Source organism: Alligator sinensis, unplaced genomic scaffold, assembly GCF_000455745.1.
Source record: "Alligator sinensis unplaced genomic scaffold, ASM45574v1 scaffold9_1, whole genome shotgun sequence".
NCBI classification, from domain to species: Eukaryota; Metazoa; Chordata; order Crocodylia; family Alligatoridae; genus Alligator; species Alligator sinensis.
Window position 1 is genome coordinate 716,382 of NW_005842304.1, and position 18,967 is coordinate 735,348.

An 18,967-nucleotide genomic window follows, 5' to 3' on the forward strand; every position below is an offset into this window, starting at 1 on the left:
ACAAATATCTGTGAGAGGTGCATAGTGCCATAAATGTACTACTGAGACAAAGTAAAATGGTTAACTATAATAATGTACAGCACATACCTACATACTTTTTATTAGTCTTTAAGGCCATATCTAGACTGTAAACTTACCGTAACCAGCAACAGTGTCCTTCAGCATTTGCGCTAGCTTCTAACTGGAGGCAGTGTAGCCAAGTCCATCCTATACTAGGGGTAGGTTAATTAGCATTACTGAGTGACTGAAGGATGCAAGGATTCAAGCTACATAGCTTCTGCTTGGGGAGCAAATATGTTCAGAGCAACTTGGTGAGGATGAGTGCCATGTCCAGGCATGATAAAATGGCAGTCTAGACATGGCATAAGTTTGCAAAAATATCAGACTTATTACCACACTGATACTTATTCCATTCTTGATACTTCCTTCTATATGGAAAAAGGAAATGAAATTTAGATTACTGTTTGGAGTTTTCAATTAATTTTGGGGTGAGGAAGTTAACTTTGGTTTAGTTTTAGAGCTTTGTTTTCACTGTTTAAAGGGAATGCATAGTCTTAAGTGTATTATTGAATTAAAGCTCGTTTCATTTTACTTTTTGTTTTTTATCCTAGACAACACCCTTCATCCTTGAAGTCTTAAACAGGAAGGATCTTTCTTTTCAGCTGCAGAGCATAATGAAAGGAAATATTCTCTTACAATGATCTATCATTTTTTATTGCAGTTGAGACATTGCTTGGGGAGATGAGATTTGTAAAACTGAAGGAGGTGAAATTAAGTTTCACATAAAGCAGATGATGGTTATATAAGTAGGGTGTTTGAATTAAAAGCCATCCATAATGGGTTTTTCCCCTTCTTGAGATATATTTTCAATGAAAAACATAATGCTAAATATTAGTTTGGGTTTTTTGAAAAACAAAATCCAAGATCTAAAGTTGCTAAGGTGGAAGGTCACGTGGAGGGTGTAGGGGAAGTTGTTTTTAATTACAATTACATAATGTATCAAAATGCTCCTGTCATTGGCTAAGATATTTGATTGCACAAAAAGAACAAGTGATATAGATCAAGTAGGCGTCCAAAGATGACCTTAAGCCTTGTATTTATCTGATCCTATGACCAATAGGTATCAGGCAGTATCAGCAACCTCCCTACCCACTGGCAAGTTAATTCCACTTTGCACCAAAAGCTGTGATGCAAGGCAGCCACAACAAATCAGCACTGTTATCTTGTGGGGAAGGTAACCTGACCTCACCTGAAATACTGTGTCCAGTTTTGGGCATTGCACTGCAAGAAGGATGCGGGCAGATTGGAGAGAGTCCAGCATAAGGGAACAAAAACAATTAGGGGCCTAGGAAGCAAGCCTTATCAAGAATGGCTGAAAAAACTAGTATTATTTATTTAGAGAAGATATGGAATTTTATAACAGTATTTAAATACTTGAAGGGAGATTACAGAGCTGATGGAGATGGGCTTCTCTCTGACTGTGGGGGATAGGACTAGGAGCAGTAGCCTCAAGCTACAGGCAGGGGAAATTTAGGTTGTAGGTTTAGCTTTGACCTTGGGTTTTTTTGGTGTGAATTCTTTTAAGGTTCTGCTGAACCAGCCAGAATGCTGACAAAGAGAAGAGTATCAGCTTGGGAATATATATATACATTTTTATTATAACAAATCACTTAGGTGTAAACAGTTCTTACAGAAAGGGAGAGGCAGCAATGCCTATCTTTAGAGGGTATATTTTTCTGTATTAATTGTTTCCTGTCCTGTTTGAAGCTAAAATAACTACATACATTTTTGTATCCAGTTCTAATTATTTTAACTAGACATTGATTTTACACCCACTTAGTATCCATTTATGCCAGGGGTGGGCAAAATGGGGCCCGGGGGCGGATGCGGCCCACCAGGCTATTCTATCCAGCCCACGGGGCCCCTAACAATGTAGAAAATTAATATTAATCTGCCCTGAGCTGCCTGTCATGCGGCCCTCAATGGCTTGCCAAAACTCAGTAAGTGGCCCTCTGCCCAAAATAATTGCCCATCCCTGATTTATGCTGATTCACACATTATTCTTCATCCTTAAAATGGAGGAAAAGTTGATAGGAATTAAATGAGGAAGGAATCAGTTATGTTACCTCCTCTTGCTCTTTACCACATACTTCCTAGTGATTTGTCTTGTTCTAAATTCTTCTCATGCAAGTCCTTCCAATATTCTACTTGGAAGTTATTTTACCATCTAGTTGGGCCTGTGTTTGGAAAATTTATGCTGACTATCATGGAAAATGTCTTTCATCAGTTTTGTACCATTATTTCTAGCAGTACAACTTAGGATAACCTAAAAATGTTCCTTTTCTTTCTTAGTGCCTGTGTATTAGAAAAAAGGTTGTTTTTTTTAAATACATTTCATACAAAAAAATTGTCAGAATCCAAAGACTATTAAAGTTGGTACCAACACATCCATTCACTACCCACTGCTTTGGGTCAAACTTATACAAAATAAGTTTTTTTCAAGTATTCATATCTTGTCATGTAAAGGAATAAAGTGTGATGACAACTAAACCAAAAATTTTCACATTTTTCCTTAAGCTTAAGAATTTTATGCCTTTTTTTGGCATTTTATACAAGATTCATAGATGCTAGGGTCGGAAGGGACCTCAATAGATCATCGAGTCTGACCCCCTGCATCTGCTCTCTGCTAGCTTGTGGCCATTATTTCTTGTAACCCCTGGGGGTGTCTTGGTGAATAAAACCTCACCAATTCCCTTCTGTGTCCCCGTGATGAACTTATAGGCAGCCACAAGGTCGCCTCTCAACCTTCTCTTGCGGAGGCTGAAGAGGTCCAGGTGCCCCAGTCTCTCCTCGTAGGGCTTGGCCTGCAAGCCCTTAACCATACAAGTGGCCCTTCTCTGGACCCTTTCCAGGTTATCTACATCCCTCTTGAAGTGTGGCGCCCAAAACTGCACGCAGTACTCCAACTGCGGTCTGACCAGCGCCCAATAGGGGGGAAGTATCACCTCCTTGGATCTGTTCGTCATGCATCTGCTGATGCACGATAAAGTGCCATTAGCTTTTCTGATGGCTTCGTCACGCTGCCGACTCATGTTCATCATCTTTCCGCTTCCGTTCCACCAAGCAGGTCATTTCCTAGGCAGTAGGTATGCTGGCCATTTTTCCTCCCTAGGTGCAGCACTTTGCATTTCTCCTTGGTCAATTGCATTCTGTTGTTTTCTGCCCATATGTCCAACCTGTCCAGGTCTGCTTGTAGTTGTTCCCTGCCCTCCTGCATGTCCACTTCTCCCCACAGTTTTGTGTCATCCACAGACTTGGACAGAGATTGTTACAGATGATTTGCAAATGCTACTACTATTGAAACCATCAAAGTCATGACTTATTATGGGGGACTGCAGTTACCCTCACATCTCCTGGGAGGGCAATACAGCAAGTAAGTGCATAGGTAATCCAGGATGTTTTCGGAAAGTATTGAGAACAACTTCTTGGTACAAGTGCTGGAGTGGCCAACTAGAGGCCATGCTATTCTTGACCTGCTGCTCACACAGGGAAAAATGTAGTAGTGGGTGGCAACTTGGGCAGCAGTGACCATGTGATGATTGAGTTGAGGATCCTGAGGAAAGGAGAACAGCAGAGTAAGGACCCTGGACTTCATATCACTCAGGGAACTCATAGGCAGGATCCCCTGGGAGGCCAGTCTGAGTGGGACAAGAGTCCAGGAGAGCTGGCTGTACTTTAAAGAAACCTTACTGAGAGTGTAGGAACAAACCATCCCAATGTGCAGGAAGACTAGCAAGTATGGCAGAAGACAAGTTTGGCTTAGCAGGGATCTCTTCAGTAAACTGAATCACAAAAGGGAAGCTTCTAAGAAGTGGAAACTTGTACAAATAACTAGGGAAAAATATAAGAGCATTGCTCAGGCATGCAGGGATGAAGTCAGGAAGGCCAAAGCACAATTGGATTTGCAGCTAGCAAGGGATATGAAGGATAACAAGAAGGGTTTCTACAAGTATGTCAGTAGCAAGAGGAGGATCAGGGAAAGTGTGGGTCTGTTACTGAATGCGGGGAGAGGCAACCTTGTGGCAGAGGATGCAAAAAAGGCTGAAGTGCTCAATGCCTATTTCACCTCAGTCTTCACAGGCAAGGTCAGCTCTCAGACTACTGCAGTGGGCAGCAGACTTTAGGGAGGAGCTGAGCAGCCCTCAGTACTGAAAGAGAAGGTTAGGGACTATTTAGAAAAGCTGGCCGTGTACAAATCCATGGATCTGGATGGGATGCACCCAAGGGTGCTGAAGGAGTTGGCTGATGTGGTTGCAGAGCCATTGGCCATCATCTTTGAAAACTCATGGCGATCTGGAGAGGTCCCATATGATTGGAAAAGGACAAATGTAAGTGCCCATATTTAAAAAAGGGGGAAAAGAGGATCCAGGAAACTACAGACCAGTCAGCCTCATGTCAGTCCCTGGAAAACATCATGGTGCACATTCTCAAGGAATCCATTTCTAAGCACTTGAAGGAGAAAAAGGTGATTAGGAACAGTCAGCATGGATTCAACAAGGGCAAGTCATGGTTGACCAACCTGATTGCTTTCTATGATGAGGTGACTGGCTCTGTGGATACAGGGAGACAGGTGAATGTAGTGTACCTTGATTTTAGCAAGGCTTTTGGTATGGTCTCCCACAGCATTCTCACAGGCAAGCAAAGGAAATATGGGCTGGATGAATGGACTGTAAGGTGGATAGAAAACTGGCTGCAGCATCAGGCTCAGAGGGTAGTAATCAATGGGATAATGTCTAGTTGGCAGCCGGTATCAAGTGGAGTGCCCCAGGGTCAGACCTGGAGACAGTTTTGTTCAATGTGTTCATCAGTGACCTGGAAGATGGCATAGAGTGCACCCTCAGCAAATTTGCAGATAACACCAAGCTGGGGGGAGTAGTAGGGATAGGATTCAAAGTGACCTAGACAAATAGGAGGTTTGAGCGAAAAGGAATCTCATGAGGTTCAATAAGGACAAGTTCAAAGTCCTGCACACAGGACAGACTAATCCCATGCACCAGTACAGGCTGGGGGCTGACTGGCTAGGCAGCAGCTCTGCAGAAAAGGACCTGGGGGTTACCATGGACAATAAGCTGAATTTGAACCAGCAGTGTACCCTTGTTGCCAAGAAGGATAACAGCTTACTGGACTGCACTGGTAGGAGTGTTGCCAGTAAGTCAAGGGTAGTGATTATACCCCTCTAGTCAGCATTGGTGAGGCCACATCTGGAGTACTGTGTTCAGTTCTAGGTCTCCCACCCAAGAAAGAACAAACTGGAGAGAGTCCAGCAGAGAAATGGTGAGAGGGCTGGGGAACATGACATAGGAGGAGAGACTGAGGGAACTGGGCTTATTTAGTTTAGAGAAGAGAAGACTGAGGGGACTTAATATCAGCCTTCAACTACCTGAAGGGGGTTCAGAGTATGATGGAGCTAGACTGTTCTCAGTGATGGCAGATGACAGAACAAGGAGCAACAGTCTCAAGTTGCAGCAAGGGAACTTTAGGTTAGATATTAGGAAGAATTTTTTCACTAGAAGGGTAGTAAAACACTGGATTGGTTACCCAGAGGGGTGGTGGAAGCTCCATCCTTTGAGGTTTTCAGAACCCGGCTAGACAAAGCTTTTCCTGGGATGATCTAGTTGGGGCTGGTCCTGCTTTGAGCAGGCAGTTGGACTAGATGACCTTTTGAGGTCCCCTCCAACTATAACTTTCTATGATTCTATATATGCACATATTTTTTTAAAATAACCCCATAAACTGATCATGTGTTTTGCTTGTGATTGTATAGTATTTATGTCTAGTAAAGGAGAGGGCATAATTTGTCAAAGTATCAATGGTCTCATCTAGCAATAATATACAGAACACTGTAACTGTAACTGTCTTATCTAAGTTCAACAAATAGATGTTACCATGTGAATATGAATTTCTACAAATTCACTAAAGCATGTCATCAAATATAATACATATACTAAAACATTGTATTATTGTTCTAGATTTGTTTCCAGTCTGTAGGGCTGATAATATCTGCTGTTAAAAAGTTTGAGTGATCCTGAGACTGTGTGTGTTTTGGGCTAGAATTATTAATTTTCAATGGTTGTTTAATTTTCATTAATTAGAATAAAAGGTGCTGCTAAAACTATCTGTAGATGTTACTTAAAAGCAACTTGGATTAAAATATTTTAACTGTAAGACTATTATGTTTTCTCTTAAGCTGCATTTTGAGGGGAAATGAAGCAATACATCCTTACAGTTTATAGTTTTATGGTTATGATCTGACACAGTCTTGTTATTTATAAACCCTTTGCACTTGTACCTGATTTGCATAATTTCTTTCACAAACTATTGCTGTGGAATTTTCTCCTTGAACTTGCATTTCTGAAGATTGCTGGGAAAGTATTTGAGCAGCTGCCATAGGCTTTCCATTCATTCAGTACCAGATACAGCTCTTTAGGAGCTGCATACCATGCAGTACCTATTACTAATAAGATAGTCCTTAGTAACGTGATAGATGATTGTATTAAAATGACCACATGAGCAGTACTTCATGCTGCAGTAAATTTTCAGAGCGCTGGCCTTGAATGAGGTTTATTTATTTGCATCTCTTGGTGTGCTAGCCTACAGCAAGTGCAGAGCTCTGTGTGTAGCTAATGCTTGTTGTTTGAGACAGATTCATACTTGCTGAGGTTTTGCCAATTCCATTTTCTAATGCTGTTCTTATTTCTGTCGCACTGAATCCATTTTCCTGAAGCAGAGCTTCCTTTCGCTTACAGGGGGTTCTAGAGGGAAAAGATCAGTGGCCTTAGCAGTAGGAGGTTTTTAACAACATGTGTTTTTTTCATATAGTCTGTTTATTCCACTCTGTCAAAAATAGGACACATCTGGGAGAAAACAGTGGTAAAATGAAACGTCTAGGCCTCCTGGTGGCATGGCTCTGTGAATCAGCAGGTTGGTGCATGCTGATATAAATGGATACAAGATAATAAACCAAGTAACATCTTTGTTTACTGAGAGAAACGTTCACAAGAAAGCATCGGACTGTTCTTCAAGGGGCAGCTGCAGTACTGGCTGAAAGGAATCAAGAAACCAATTACTGCATTGTTTGTATCCAGACATTTTAAAGTGATAATCAGCTGGTATTCATTACTAAGCACCTGCAAATGAAATAAAAGTAGCAGTAAAAGAAGCATATGTGTACTAGCGAAACTGTGAAATTGTCTGAGCAATCCCGTGATTTGATAATGACGCAAATGGAAAGGAAGGCAATGGGCGAAGGCTGTGTTGTCACCAGGTGCTTTGAAATTAAGCAGGTTTTGATATAATTAATATTTGAGAAATCACCAGCATACCCGCAGCTCACCATTGTATGTAAATATCACTCTGTGGACAATGCCTGAATTGAACTGTGCAGTGCATGAAATGCCATGAAAGGTTGATGCAAAAAAAAAAGATGATAGCCTTGTTTTTGAATGATATTGAGCCATTATGCATATTTGTCACCTCATAGCTGGACGCAAACAGACAGACACTGAATGAGAAAGTGTTCCTCAATGAGCAGTTTACTGCTTAGTGAATGAAGAAAGGCTCCCTTGGTTACATTAGTGGCAAGAAGTGCAAACGATCACATTAACAGCTGCAGTCACCGAACAGGCACAAGCAGCTCCAGAGTAGTGGCCAGGGGAAGGGACTCCTCACCTTGCTGCCCCCTCCTCTGGCAGTAAACAGCAGCAGTGTGTGTGCCAGTGAGTGAAGGGCGCACCAGAAAGCGTAGCCCTGAGGAGGGTAGCAGCTGGAGTTTGCTGCTGCTGGGGAGAGATGTCACCCTTTTTCTTGCCACTGAAATCAGGAGTTTTTGTGGCCCTCGACATAGATGTCTGCAGGACAAAAATGAGGTGGCATCTCCCCTCAGCAGCAGTAATCTCCAGCTGCTGCTTCTCTGCACGGCCAGACCTTCGAGAGGCAGAAAAGCTACAGGGAAAGGGAGGGGTCAGGGGACTGCCCCAGGCACAGTCCTGGCCAGCTGTGCCTCTGGCTGAATGCTACTGCTGTAGCATATGTTGCCAACCACACCATTTTCAAGGGGTCTAGACCAAGCTGCAGAAGTGTGGCTAAGCCAAAGGCCCCAAAGCTTGTCTCTGAGGCATGTGCAGGGAGCCTGCTCCGATGTGCTGGAAATCCAGCGCTCCAGCAAACTCGAGCATCACATGTATCAACGTCCCTGCACTGAAAAATGGCGGCAGAGTACTTTGAATTAAAGCTCACTCAATGAGCTTTAGTTTAAAGCACCCTGCTGCTGTTTTTCAGTGCAGGGATACTGATACATATGACTCTGTGGCACTTTTAATTAGCATGGCTTGCTAATTAAAGCACCCCCCACCCTCCCCACCACATGTAAAAATGCCCTAAATGACTGTAAAATGAATCTTTGCAGATGTGACAACCAGAGCCTGGTCAGCAAAATAAAGGAAGCCATCGACATGTCCAGCTACACCAGTAATGAGATCCAATTAAACAGAAAATAAGGCCTTAAATTAGATGATCCAAATATACTTTATCATAGCTTTAGCTTATACTAATGATTAGTGTAACTAAATATATTAGATGCTGTTTTGCTGTAAAAGATATATTTTTGGTAAAATTCTTATATAAGTTGTAAAAGCAAAGCAGCCTTATCAGAGAAGATAAACTAAGATGGGAGCAAAAAGCAGCACTCCACAATTATGAGGGGAACAGGATAGAGTTATGGAAGTGTAACTTTCACAGGAACATAAATCCCAACTAACTGACGTCTTCAGGTTTACAAGAAATCTGGTTCACTCCAGTGCCAAAATTTTCAGTGAAACAAAGAAATATAAATAAAACCAAGCAAAACATTTATTAGAATAGCTATCTATAAATTTAGGATATGGGCTGGAGGGAAATTTGGAAAATTTAGAAAATTGAGGCAGACCTGCCATCCTCCTCCCCGCAGTTGAGTCTCCCCAGCCCAGTGTAAGTATGTGTTGTTGTCTATGTTGTGCTGTCACGAGTAGAGATAGACTTTAGGAATGGTGTTTGTTTCTGTGTTTTGGGGTGGAAGCAATAAAAGATCAGGTTGAAGACCTGTCTCTTGCCTCTTTTATCAGTCGCCAATCTGTAAATTTATCTGTAATCCATGTACCACATTTTGCCTAGAGACCTAATACTGAAGTTCTGACTCAAGTGAGCAACAGTTATGTGAATGGTGCCATTGGAAATAGAGACTGTTCCACTGAAGAATTGTAGACAGGAGTCTGCTGTTAAAATGAAGACCTCTTCTCATATTCCTCCTTGGGCTATGGAATTAAACACAAAGTATCTTTGAAAAGCACTGGAAGATGCTGCATACCTGAATATAGAATTTGGCCCAAAATGTCTTGATTAAATTAAGGGACAGTTCAGCTTTCTAATTGTATACTTATTTGATCTTACATTTCTAGCACTTTGACTAAGATGTTTCATATTGAAATGCTGTTCATTTCCTGAAATGTATTATCTAATGTTCATTTTATATGGTTATTTTTCAGGTGTTCAAATGAAACCACGTTCAAAAGAGAAGATTTATTTTGGGCATACAACTACTGTCCTACTCCCTACTCTTGGACAGCTCTTCTGGGCCTTATTTTATACCTGGTTTTCTTCGCACCTGGTAAATAAATACTTGTTTTAGCACGGGGTGGCTAACCTGTGGTTTCTGTGCCACAAGTGACACAGGTAGCCTCTGTATGTGGCACACAGCAGATTAGGGGGCAGGCAGCATAGTGACAGATAGGACGGGGAGAAAACATAATGGCAGATCAAACAAGGAACACAGGAAAAAGAGAAGAAAGCAGAGCAACAAAACAAGCAAGGAGCACAGGCCAGGAAGCAAATAGCAGGACAGCAGATCGGACAGGGGAAGGGGATTGGAGTGGTGCTTGGGGTAGGCATGGGGCTTAATTTGTGGCATGTGTCAAAATGTTTGTCCCCTGTTTTAGCATGTAGCTTCAAAATAATTCTCAAACACTTAAAAGTTTGGAATAGTCAGACCACGTTGAACTTTTCTTACCATTCCATTGATTGTTATACTAAAGTAAATCTTTCTGATATTCTCAGGAATGGGACCCATGCCTTGGACAGTAAATTCTGAAATATATCCACTTTGGGCCAGAAGCATAGGGAATGCATGTTCATCTGGTGTCAACTGGATTTTCAATGTTCTTGTATCACTGACATTTTTGCATACAGCAGAGTACCTTACATACTATGGTAAGTAGTATGTATATCTGATGCATATATCTGATGAGTTCACATTATGGATATATTAGCCCTGTGGTAGTATGCAAGTTCAGTTGCAGATAAAAAGCTGCTGGTTGACATTAGCTTAATGACTTCTACTGGAAATATGATATAAAGGAAAGAAACTGTCTATTTAGTGAACTACAACAGTCTCCGTTGAAAAGGCAGCATTTGTAAAGTGTTACCATGTAGTGGCAGCTGAGATTCTTCTTCATGCCATAGTCTACGTAGAACTTCACGGCAGGATTCACAGGCAGTCCTGTGACCCCGGAGTCCTTCTAGAGCAGTATTTGGCCATGATGTTGAACCATCATTCTGTGGATTGGTGGGATCGCTGATGGTGATCTGTTGGTCTTTGATTTTGTCTGCCCTCTGGCAGAGCAGATACAGAGCCACCTTTCTCTGTTGCATCAAAATTCCCATAATTAGAGAGGAGTTCCACAGTTTGAGTTTACCTCCTGTATTTCAGTTGTCTATTTTCTTTAAACATTTCTATGGCCACATCTTCCCTGTGGTGACATAGCCAAGGTCACCCCCCACAGACACTCCCAAAAACAGTGGAGATTGAGGTCTCAAGAGCTAACATATGAGGCCACCCCAAAGCAACCGTATGGCTTTATTTCTGGGTTTGGAGAGTACAAGGGGGGCATACATGGTGACGTTCCTCACTAGAAAATGCTACTGCTGCTGCAGTGTGAACATGCCTTATGCTTTTGAGGTCATCTCAGGGTCCTTTCACATAGGAGGGAGAGCCCCTTGTGCTTCATACCTGTCTTTGTTCTCAGCCTCCTATAGTATTATTGCTACTTATTTTTAAGTGTGAAGCAGTTAAGTGAAAAAGATCCATATTAATTTCCACATTACTCCAAAACCAAATGGAATAATTGCTTCCTTCTTCATTTGAGCTATTATAGTGTGGTATAATAAAGCATTCTTTCCTTGTGTCCACATTCATCTAGTTTTTATTATAATGCTACAGCTGAAATCTTTACTTTCACAGACTTCTTTGATTTCTGTAGCTTCTAAATTCTGTTGCTCCTTTTGTTCCATAAAAAAGACCGAGAGGAAATATTATGTAACCTGGTACGTGTGTTGTTTTATATTGCAGGAGTATTCTTCCTCTACGCAGGGTTTGCTGGCGTGGGACTCATTTTCATCTATGGATGCCTTCCTGAGACTAAAGGGAAAAAACTAGAGGAAATTGAATCTTTATTTGAAAGCAGGCTATGTACATGTGGTATGTCAGATTCTGATGAAGGGAGGTATATTGAATATATTCGGGTGAAGGGAAGTAATTATCATCTTTCTGACAATGATGCTTCTGATGTGGAATAATTTTCAGCTGCTGATGTATTTAATCATTTAAAAGCCTTCTGGGGGAAGAACAGCTCTTGGTGACCTCACTGCCCTGCTTCTGGTCTGGTTCTTCTTTCTACTGTTTTGTTACAAATGCCTTTATGTTCTATATTACTTCATTTGGTAGACAATAAAATGTTCTGCTGTTTTCTTGATAAGTGAAAGCAATGGCTTCCAAAGGAAATTTCATTCTATGGTAATATGAATTTTTACCAACCGTGTGTGATTCTGCACCCTCCTGAATTACTCCAAATTGTGCATTACACCAAATGAAATGGATAGCACACAGTGATACAGAGCGATTATCTTTATTTACTGATAAAAATAATATGATGGCTAATCAGAAACCAGATGGATCATAAAAGACCTTGTGTTTACACTTCTGTGGCCCTTCAAATTATTCTGCTGTGTAATAAGCAAAATGTGAAATCCACAGGTTGTTATAGCAGTAAATATTTACAACGATAACTGATTTTTGAAAATGCAAGTATCTTCTGTATATGTAGGCGAGAGGTCTCTAAGTTATTCTGATGGAATTCCACTTTTTGTTGCTTTGTGGTGATTAACAGAGAGCCATACTTGGACATGCTCAGTGTTTCAACTATAATGTCAGAATGGATGTTTTATATTGTCCAACTACTGCTCTTTGACTACATAATATAAACAGTAGGTGGCATTCGTGAGCTAAATTGCCAAAGAACAACTTTAAGCTCACAACAAGGTGTAGGTAACCATGACTGTCTACACAAATAAAGTAACATCTATTATTGATTTTTTCCCTCCTATTTGTGCATATGAGCATTCAGGTATGCACCTTGTTTGAAGACAAAATATTGCCATTTTGAAAAAATAAAATCACGGTAAAGCTTTTGTGCTGAAAAGCTGAACGTTGATTGCAATTTGATATCCCCATCGCTTTCCATTGATATTGGTGTTTGTGCAACGTGATCCTAGTAAATCTGTCTCCTTTCACTTAACCAGCATACTTGGATCCCCTCAAAAATGTAGTAGTGGGCAAAAGCCTACATTTGCTTGTATTCATTAATTGCCTTATGAAGCATTGCAAAATTGTCAAGAAAATTTGCCATGTCAGGCACAAAAATCTATTCATGTGCCTCACCACAGGAATAAAACAATTATTATAAAATTATATTTTTTTCACCTGCCAAAAATATACTTACTTTAGCATAAAATTGGGTTTTGTAAGGGTACATTAATGTGATTTTCTTGTCTACTGTCCTCTCCTTTTTAATCCTTCAGAGATATAAGTTTGAAAAATGTCAGAAATTCAGACTCATACCTCAGAAATACTTGTTCCTTTGAAAGAATATGGAAAAACCCCTTTGCTTATATATGGCTCCCTGTCCCCTGGTAAAACATGCCTTTATTTGCATTATGTATACTTCAATGAAACTGTCATTCCATTTCTAGAGGTGGGTTTGCTTGCCTTCTGTTGGAGTGGAAAGAAATACCTTGAATGTGGGTTTGCTATTTAAAAAACAAAATGTTATTTGTTACCTAATTATTTTTAGTAGATCACATGGATAATAAGTTTTTATTGCAATTTCCAGGTCTGGTTTATACTGTTCTATATAATTTTATACAGGGGTTTTTCTTTCTCTTTTCACCTTGTTTTGTGTACTTTGTCTGTTCAGTGTCTTTTTGTGGCTGTCTTTATAACTTTGTAAAAACAATTAATCAAAGAAACATTTTTAAAAGGGAAAGGTTTTAAAATGTCCCTCTGTAATTTGGGTTGGAAATGGAGAGGAAAGTGTGATAGAAGGAGGGGCTTTTCAATAAATCAGATTCTCAAAATTTAGGCACTGCTGGACTCTGAACACTTACTTACCTGTGTAGCTGGAGCACCGGGCTCTCTGGGCTTAGACCTCTACTCTCTTTAAGCGCATGATATGTTTGTGTTTGGAGCGCCCACCATTGAAAATGTTCCGTCGTGTACAGGTTCACGGACACACCCCAATTGTCACACCCATTGCCTATTTACGACCTTCACCAAAGGCATGCCATAGTCGTAATCCTTCGTAAGCTGCGCTTGTAATAGGCAAGAACAAACACTTTTATGGGCAAACTGGTTTCTGCCTGAAGCCCAAAAGTCTTCTCCAAAGCCCTACTTCAGGAAAGTGTCCCTCATCAGGACAGCTTGTAAACAAGTGTATAACTTTCAATGTGTGCTTACCTGGTGTCTGTCCTCATTAGGAGTCATCTTAAGCAGGTATTTCAAGACTTTTGTAAATTGGGACTTAGGACCAGGATCCAGCAAAGTACTTAAGTATGTACTTAATTTAACACATGTGATTAGTCTCCTCCATATAGTGCTTTACTGGACTGGGGCCAAAGTCCATTAGCATGCAGGTGGTGAATAGTACTTTCAGTATTCATTTCATGTCCCCCTATTGCGCCAACATCCATGAGTACATAAAATAATCGCATTGATGTCACTCACGTGGCATAACCAAAGTAAAGTTACTGTGATAGTAACTTGTCACAAGATCAGTGTCTTATTTTTCAGACCAATGCTGCGGCTTTTTAGCAACAGAAGACCATCTTCCTTTGTCAACATTGTTTCAGTGATGTTTGCATAAATGGCATTCAACTGTGTACACAGTACTCAGCTATTTTTCTCTGACTCTTGTGATTTTAATCTCATTAATCTTATTGCAGACAATTTTCTAAAGCCTTGCATGACATTTACCTGCTCTCCACACAGCATCTAAAATCACACCAGGCATTTCAGTAGTGAATATAGCTGAATAATGAGGGCACAAAACCTACTGGCTTCTTTTCTGTCACTTCTCCCCCCACCTCAGTGGAGTTTGTCTTCCTATTACTGTTCATTTTTACAAAATCAGAGATAACATTCCATATCTTAGGAGCATTAGACATAATAAAAGATTTATTTATGAGAAAAATGAAATCAAATAAATACTTGAAATTACTCTTACACAATTAGGGTTTTATTTTTAGAATCTGTGAACATTTATAATGTATGAAGAAAATTAAATAAATGTTTCTATTTTGCAACAGATTTTTTATATTTGTGCATATTTTAAGTTTTAACAATTTTTGCTAGCATGGGGTAGACTTAATAACATTCCAGATAAAAGGATATAAATACAATGTAGCCGAATAATTTCTTACAGTAAGATTTTAATTTTAAAAGTATGCCTAAGCACAATGCACAATATTTTTATTAAAAGCTTTCTGTAGAAGATGTGATATTGTTTCGTTACGAGTATTGCATGCTTAATTCAGGTGTTCCGTGCATCAGGAAAGTTAGAGTCAAGTTGGTAGCACAATTTTGGGTAAATTGACCTATCTGTTGTTCACTAAAATTTGGGGTATTTGATACCCCTGCTGCTTCACATCATGTTAGTCTGAAAATAAGTGCAGGAAAAGTTAGTCCAGATGCAATTTTAATCTTTTTTATTTAGTTCATGTATCGCAATATGCTAACCAGTTTTAGTATTCTAAATAACTTCTCTAAAGTTATTTGCTACTTGTTTCTGCCCCATGTCAAGTTATTAAAATAAACACTTTAAAAAGTTTTGGGGATAATAAAAGGGACTAAGGCTTTAGGAATCAATAAAAAATGAAATGTAGTTGCAATGCATGCACAGTAGTTCATTTTCATACGTGTATTATCTTGTGACTTGCAGTGACAGCCATGGACAGTGATACCCATGTAATAGGGGAAGATGCATCATAAGAAATATGTTACCATGCTAACATCTTTTTGAATGAATTGGAAGTTGTGATATTTCATTTGTAGAAAAGTTACTGCTGGGAAATCAAAGAACAAAGATACTGTATTAAAGAGTTTTCTAAAGTGATGTTTCAGTTGAGACCCCACAGGCAAGAAGTCTTTTGTTACTTACCTCAAAGTGCCTGCCCCCAAGGTGGGGAGGGGGTTGGTGGAGACAGACAAGTTAATTCACCAAAGTGAATATGCCACAATGGCAGATCTTGCTGCTCCTCTACGGGTGCAAAGGGCCCTATAGCAGGGGTCCCACTGCTATTTTACAAAATTAGAAACTTGTGGAACTGTGGAGCCCAGGTCCAGGGATTACTACCATTGACCTCAGTGACGGTACTCCTCTGTGTGTGAAAATTTGATGGGGGCCCAGGACTAAGCTGGAAGAAGGGTGGAGCTCCACCTCTCCTCTCTCCCTTTCCTCTGCAGTCCCCACAGCCTTCAATTGCCTGATTTGGGCACTAAACAAAGTTTGACCCTCAGGCCTTGGGAGAAGCTTGTGGCAGTTAATGGGAATTTTCCCTTTGGCTTTCAGGGCACTGGGCCTGGCCCTGTGGACAGCATCCAATGGGTAGTTAAGGGTGGACCCAATTCATAGTTCTGGGATTTTGCTTACTCAACTTCAATCTGATTTTAACAAGTTGGAGGAGGGGGGGTTAAACACTATATGAAAATACGTAAAGCCTTATTTTTGTTAGCTAAGCATTGCTCAAACAAAAGAGATGTGTTGTTCTGTAGTATGGAAGGAGTTTCGTTGGAAGGCAAAGTTCTGTTAAGCACTTTAAAAAGCAAAGATGTTTGCGCACTTTTTCTGAGAGATTCCAGTGAACCAAATCCTATTCCTCTTTGTCTGAAAGAAAATCAAGCTTCGTGTACCAGGCCAGAAGCAGATAATCCACAATATGTGCTTTACGGCAAAATGTGTTTTATTGCGGGTAATATTTACAGCTTACATGTAGCTGCTGCCTATAAAAATGACTCTGAATTGTTGTCCAGACCTAAATAAGTCACATTTTCTGTGCAAAAATATTGGTGATTTTCTATAAATCTTCATAGCCTTGTGTACAGTATAGTTCAACATAATCTATGAAGTGGTTTAGGTTGTAGCGGTGTTAAAAATGTCAGCACAGTCCATTCTTTTAGGTGAACATTGTTAGAGAAATATTGTTGTTTGTGCTACTGGGGTGGGGGGTAAACTCCTTAAAGGCAAATCTATAGATTTTAAAAGTCAGAGAAAATGGCAGTTCTTATCTATTTTGTGTATGTTTTCATATAGAGAAAGGAGATTTCTATGTGCCAATAATCATCACTGTGGTGTTTTGTAACAGAGTGTTAATGGTGTTCCAAAGTTCTGTATATGGAAATATTTTAGCCACATGACCTGTTAGTGTGAACCAAAGGCATGTTTCTAATCTCACTTACACCAGTTTCTCAACAGTGTACCTCTATCAACTTAAATAGAGTTATTCCTGAGTTTCACCTATATATGTTAGAGCAGAATCAGGCGTCATGAATCCAGTTTCTATAAATCCTTCCTTTTTATGTACTAAATATACAGTACATTACATCTGAGTGAAGAAGATGGCATGTAGAAGTATGAAGCTCTAAATATGGTTCTGTTTAAACTGACAGATTTTTGGGGGGTTTTATTTCCCAGAACTTATTTTGACAGTTCATCGTGTTTATCTAACTAACAAGGGGTAGCACAGATGAATGATGATAAGTGAATAATGTCCATGCACTTAAAAATCAAAATATAATTTATACCAGGGGTGGCCAACCTGTGGCACAAGTGGCATAGGCAGCCTGTGTATGTGGCATGAGTCAGATCAGGGAAGAGATCAGCAACACAGCATCAGATAGGACAGGGAGAAGCAGAGCAGATCAGTCAGGGCAGAGAGCAGAAATTAGATCAGAAAACCAGGCAGAGGAAAGGGATCAGAGTGACATCCAGGAAGGGTGCAGGGCTACTTTGTGGTACACCTGCCAAAAACAGTTGGTTCCTGCAGATTTATGGAGTCAGAAAACAGGAAAATTTCTCTCACTGCCTTAAACATTCTGCAGAGCTACAAAAGTACCAGAAGTGGGACCACCGCTAGGATTTCTGCAGCAAAAGCTCAGCCTTGTGAGACAGATCCTCAGTGAGAGTAAAGTGCAGTAGTTCTCTGAAAGCTGTGCACCTGCACCAGGTTACACTGGAGCCCCGGTCCAGCAGAACACTCGTCAGCTGTTCAGTTTTAAGCACTTGCGTAGTCCCAGTACTACGCCTAGTCCTGTTGCCCAATGAAGGCAGTAAGACTATTCATGTGCTTAAAATTATGCATTTGCTTAAGTTCTCTGCTGGAACAGGGCACAGTGTGGGATCAACCCTGCACATGCAGGAGTTTTTTTAGTTAGGCTTACTTAACCCAACAGCATCTCTGACTTGCTGTTTCTATAATCAATTCAGATTTAGAATATTTGAAATAAAATGTATTTTGAAACTAAATTGAACGTGGTACTTTTGTGCTTAATGCATATGTGAAGCCTAATCCCTGACTGCATGTTACAGTATTTAGTACTTAACAAACAGGTTTTGGCAAAACTAATATGAACACATATTCACTGGATTGTCTACGTTATCTCTTAACAATGTTGAACATGTGCCATTTCCTTTTGCAGCCGATCAAGCCTATAATGTTTGAAAGTGGTGTACATTTTATGAGACCTTAGTGATGTAAAGTTAAATAATTAATTTCTGTTTCAATTGCTTTACTGAAGTTCGTTCTTTACATTTAAAATGAATCTTCAAAGAATTGTCAATGCCAGATTGTAAATGAACACAATAAAAAGCGAGATAGTTAATTACAGATTCTGTCTCAGGATTTTATTTGTACCTGAATTTAGGTGACTCTTTACAGGTGGAACAATAGTCATTTAAGAAATGGGCTAAATTTAGGATCTACATGTTACCTTACATGATGCCAATGCATTGCATAATCCATTTGATTGCTGCATTCTTAAATAATATACCTTGAGTATCAGTGTTTTGTGATGTCACATACCACTTCCTTAAGGACTGACTGGTTTCCTTTTCTTTCCTGGAGGCTTCCCCCCCACTTACTGGTTTACATCTTCAAGGGAGGCAGAGAAGCCTTGTGACTTCTCAAGGAAGGCAAAGAAATCAATGAGTTTCCAGGAGATACAAACCCACCACCCTGCCCACCACAAGGACAAAGTCACACTAGAAAGTGAGATTCTCCTAGGATGCCTTGACTTTCAATTAGAGACTCTTGAGATCTCAAGTGAAATGAGTCATATAGTTTACTAGCATGTCCATCTACCCAAACACCATCAGGGATGCCTGTGTGATGGCTTGTGCACAAGATGTGGTGAAAGCACAGCCTGAGGTGGTACGACTTACCAAAGAGAAAGTGATAGAGTTCTTCCTTAGCTGTGACAGAACTCCCCACTGGGAGAAGCTTGGGTAGGGTGGAGTTGGGGTTGATTGGTCTGCACTGATAGGCTTTGCTT

General features: G+C 40.2%; 1 protein-coding gene across 7 annotated transcripts in view; it reads left to right on the forward strand.

Annotated features, from left to right (window-relative positions):
- SLC2A13 (solute carrier family 2 member 13) overlaps positions 1 to 18,303 on the forward strand; it is a 318,345-nt gene extending 300,042 nt beyond the window's left edge. For all 7 annotated transcript variants that reach the window (XM_025209708.1, XM_025209706.1, XM_025209710.1 and 4 more), the window contains 3 exons: positions 9,579 to 9,700; positions 10,147 to 10,299; positions 11,438 to 18,303. In XM_025209708.1, coding sequence (XP_025065493.1) covers positions 9,579 to 9,700; positions 10,147 to 10,299; positions 11,438 to 11,664 — 502 coding nt within the window. In that variant the 3' untranslated portion in view covers positions 11,665 to 18,303. The remainder of the gene's footprint in view (positions 1 to 9,578; positions 9,701 to 10,146; positions 10,300 to 11,437) is intronic.
- Positions 18,304 to 18,967: the final 664 nt, after the last annotated feature.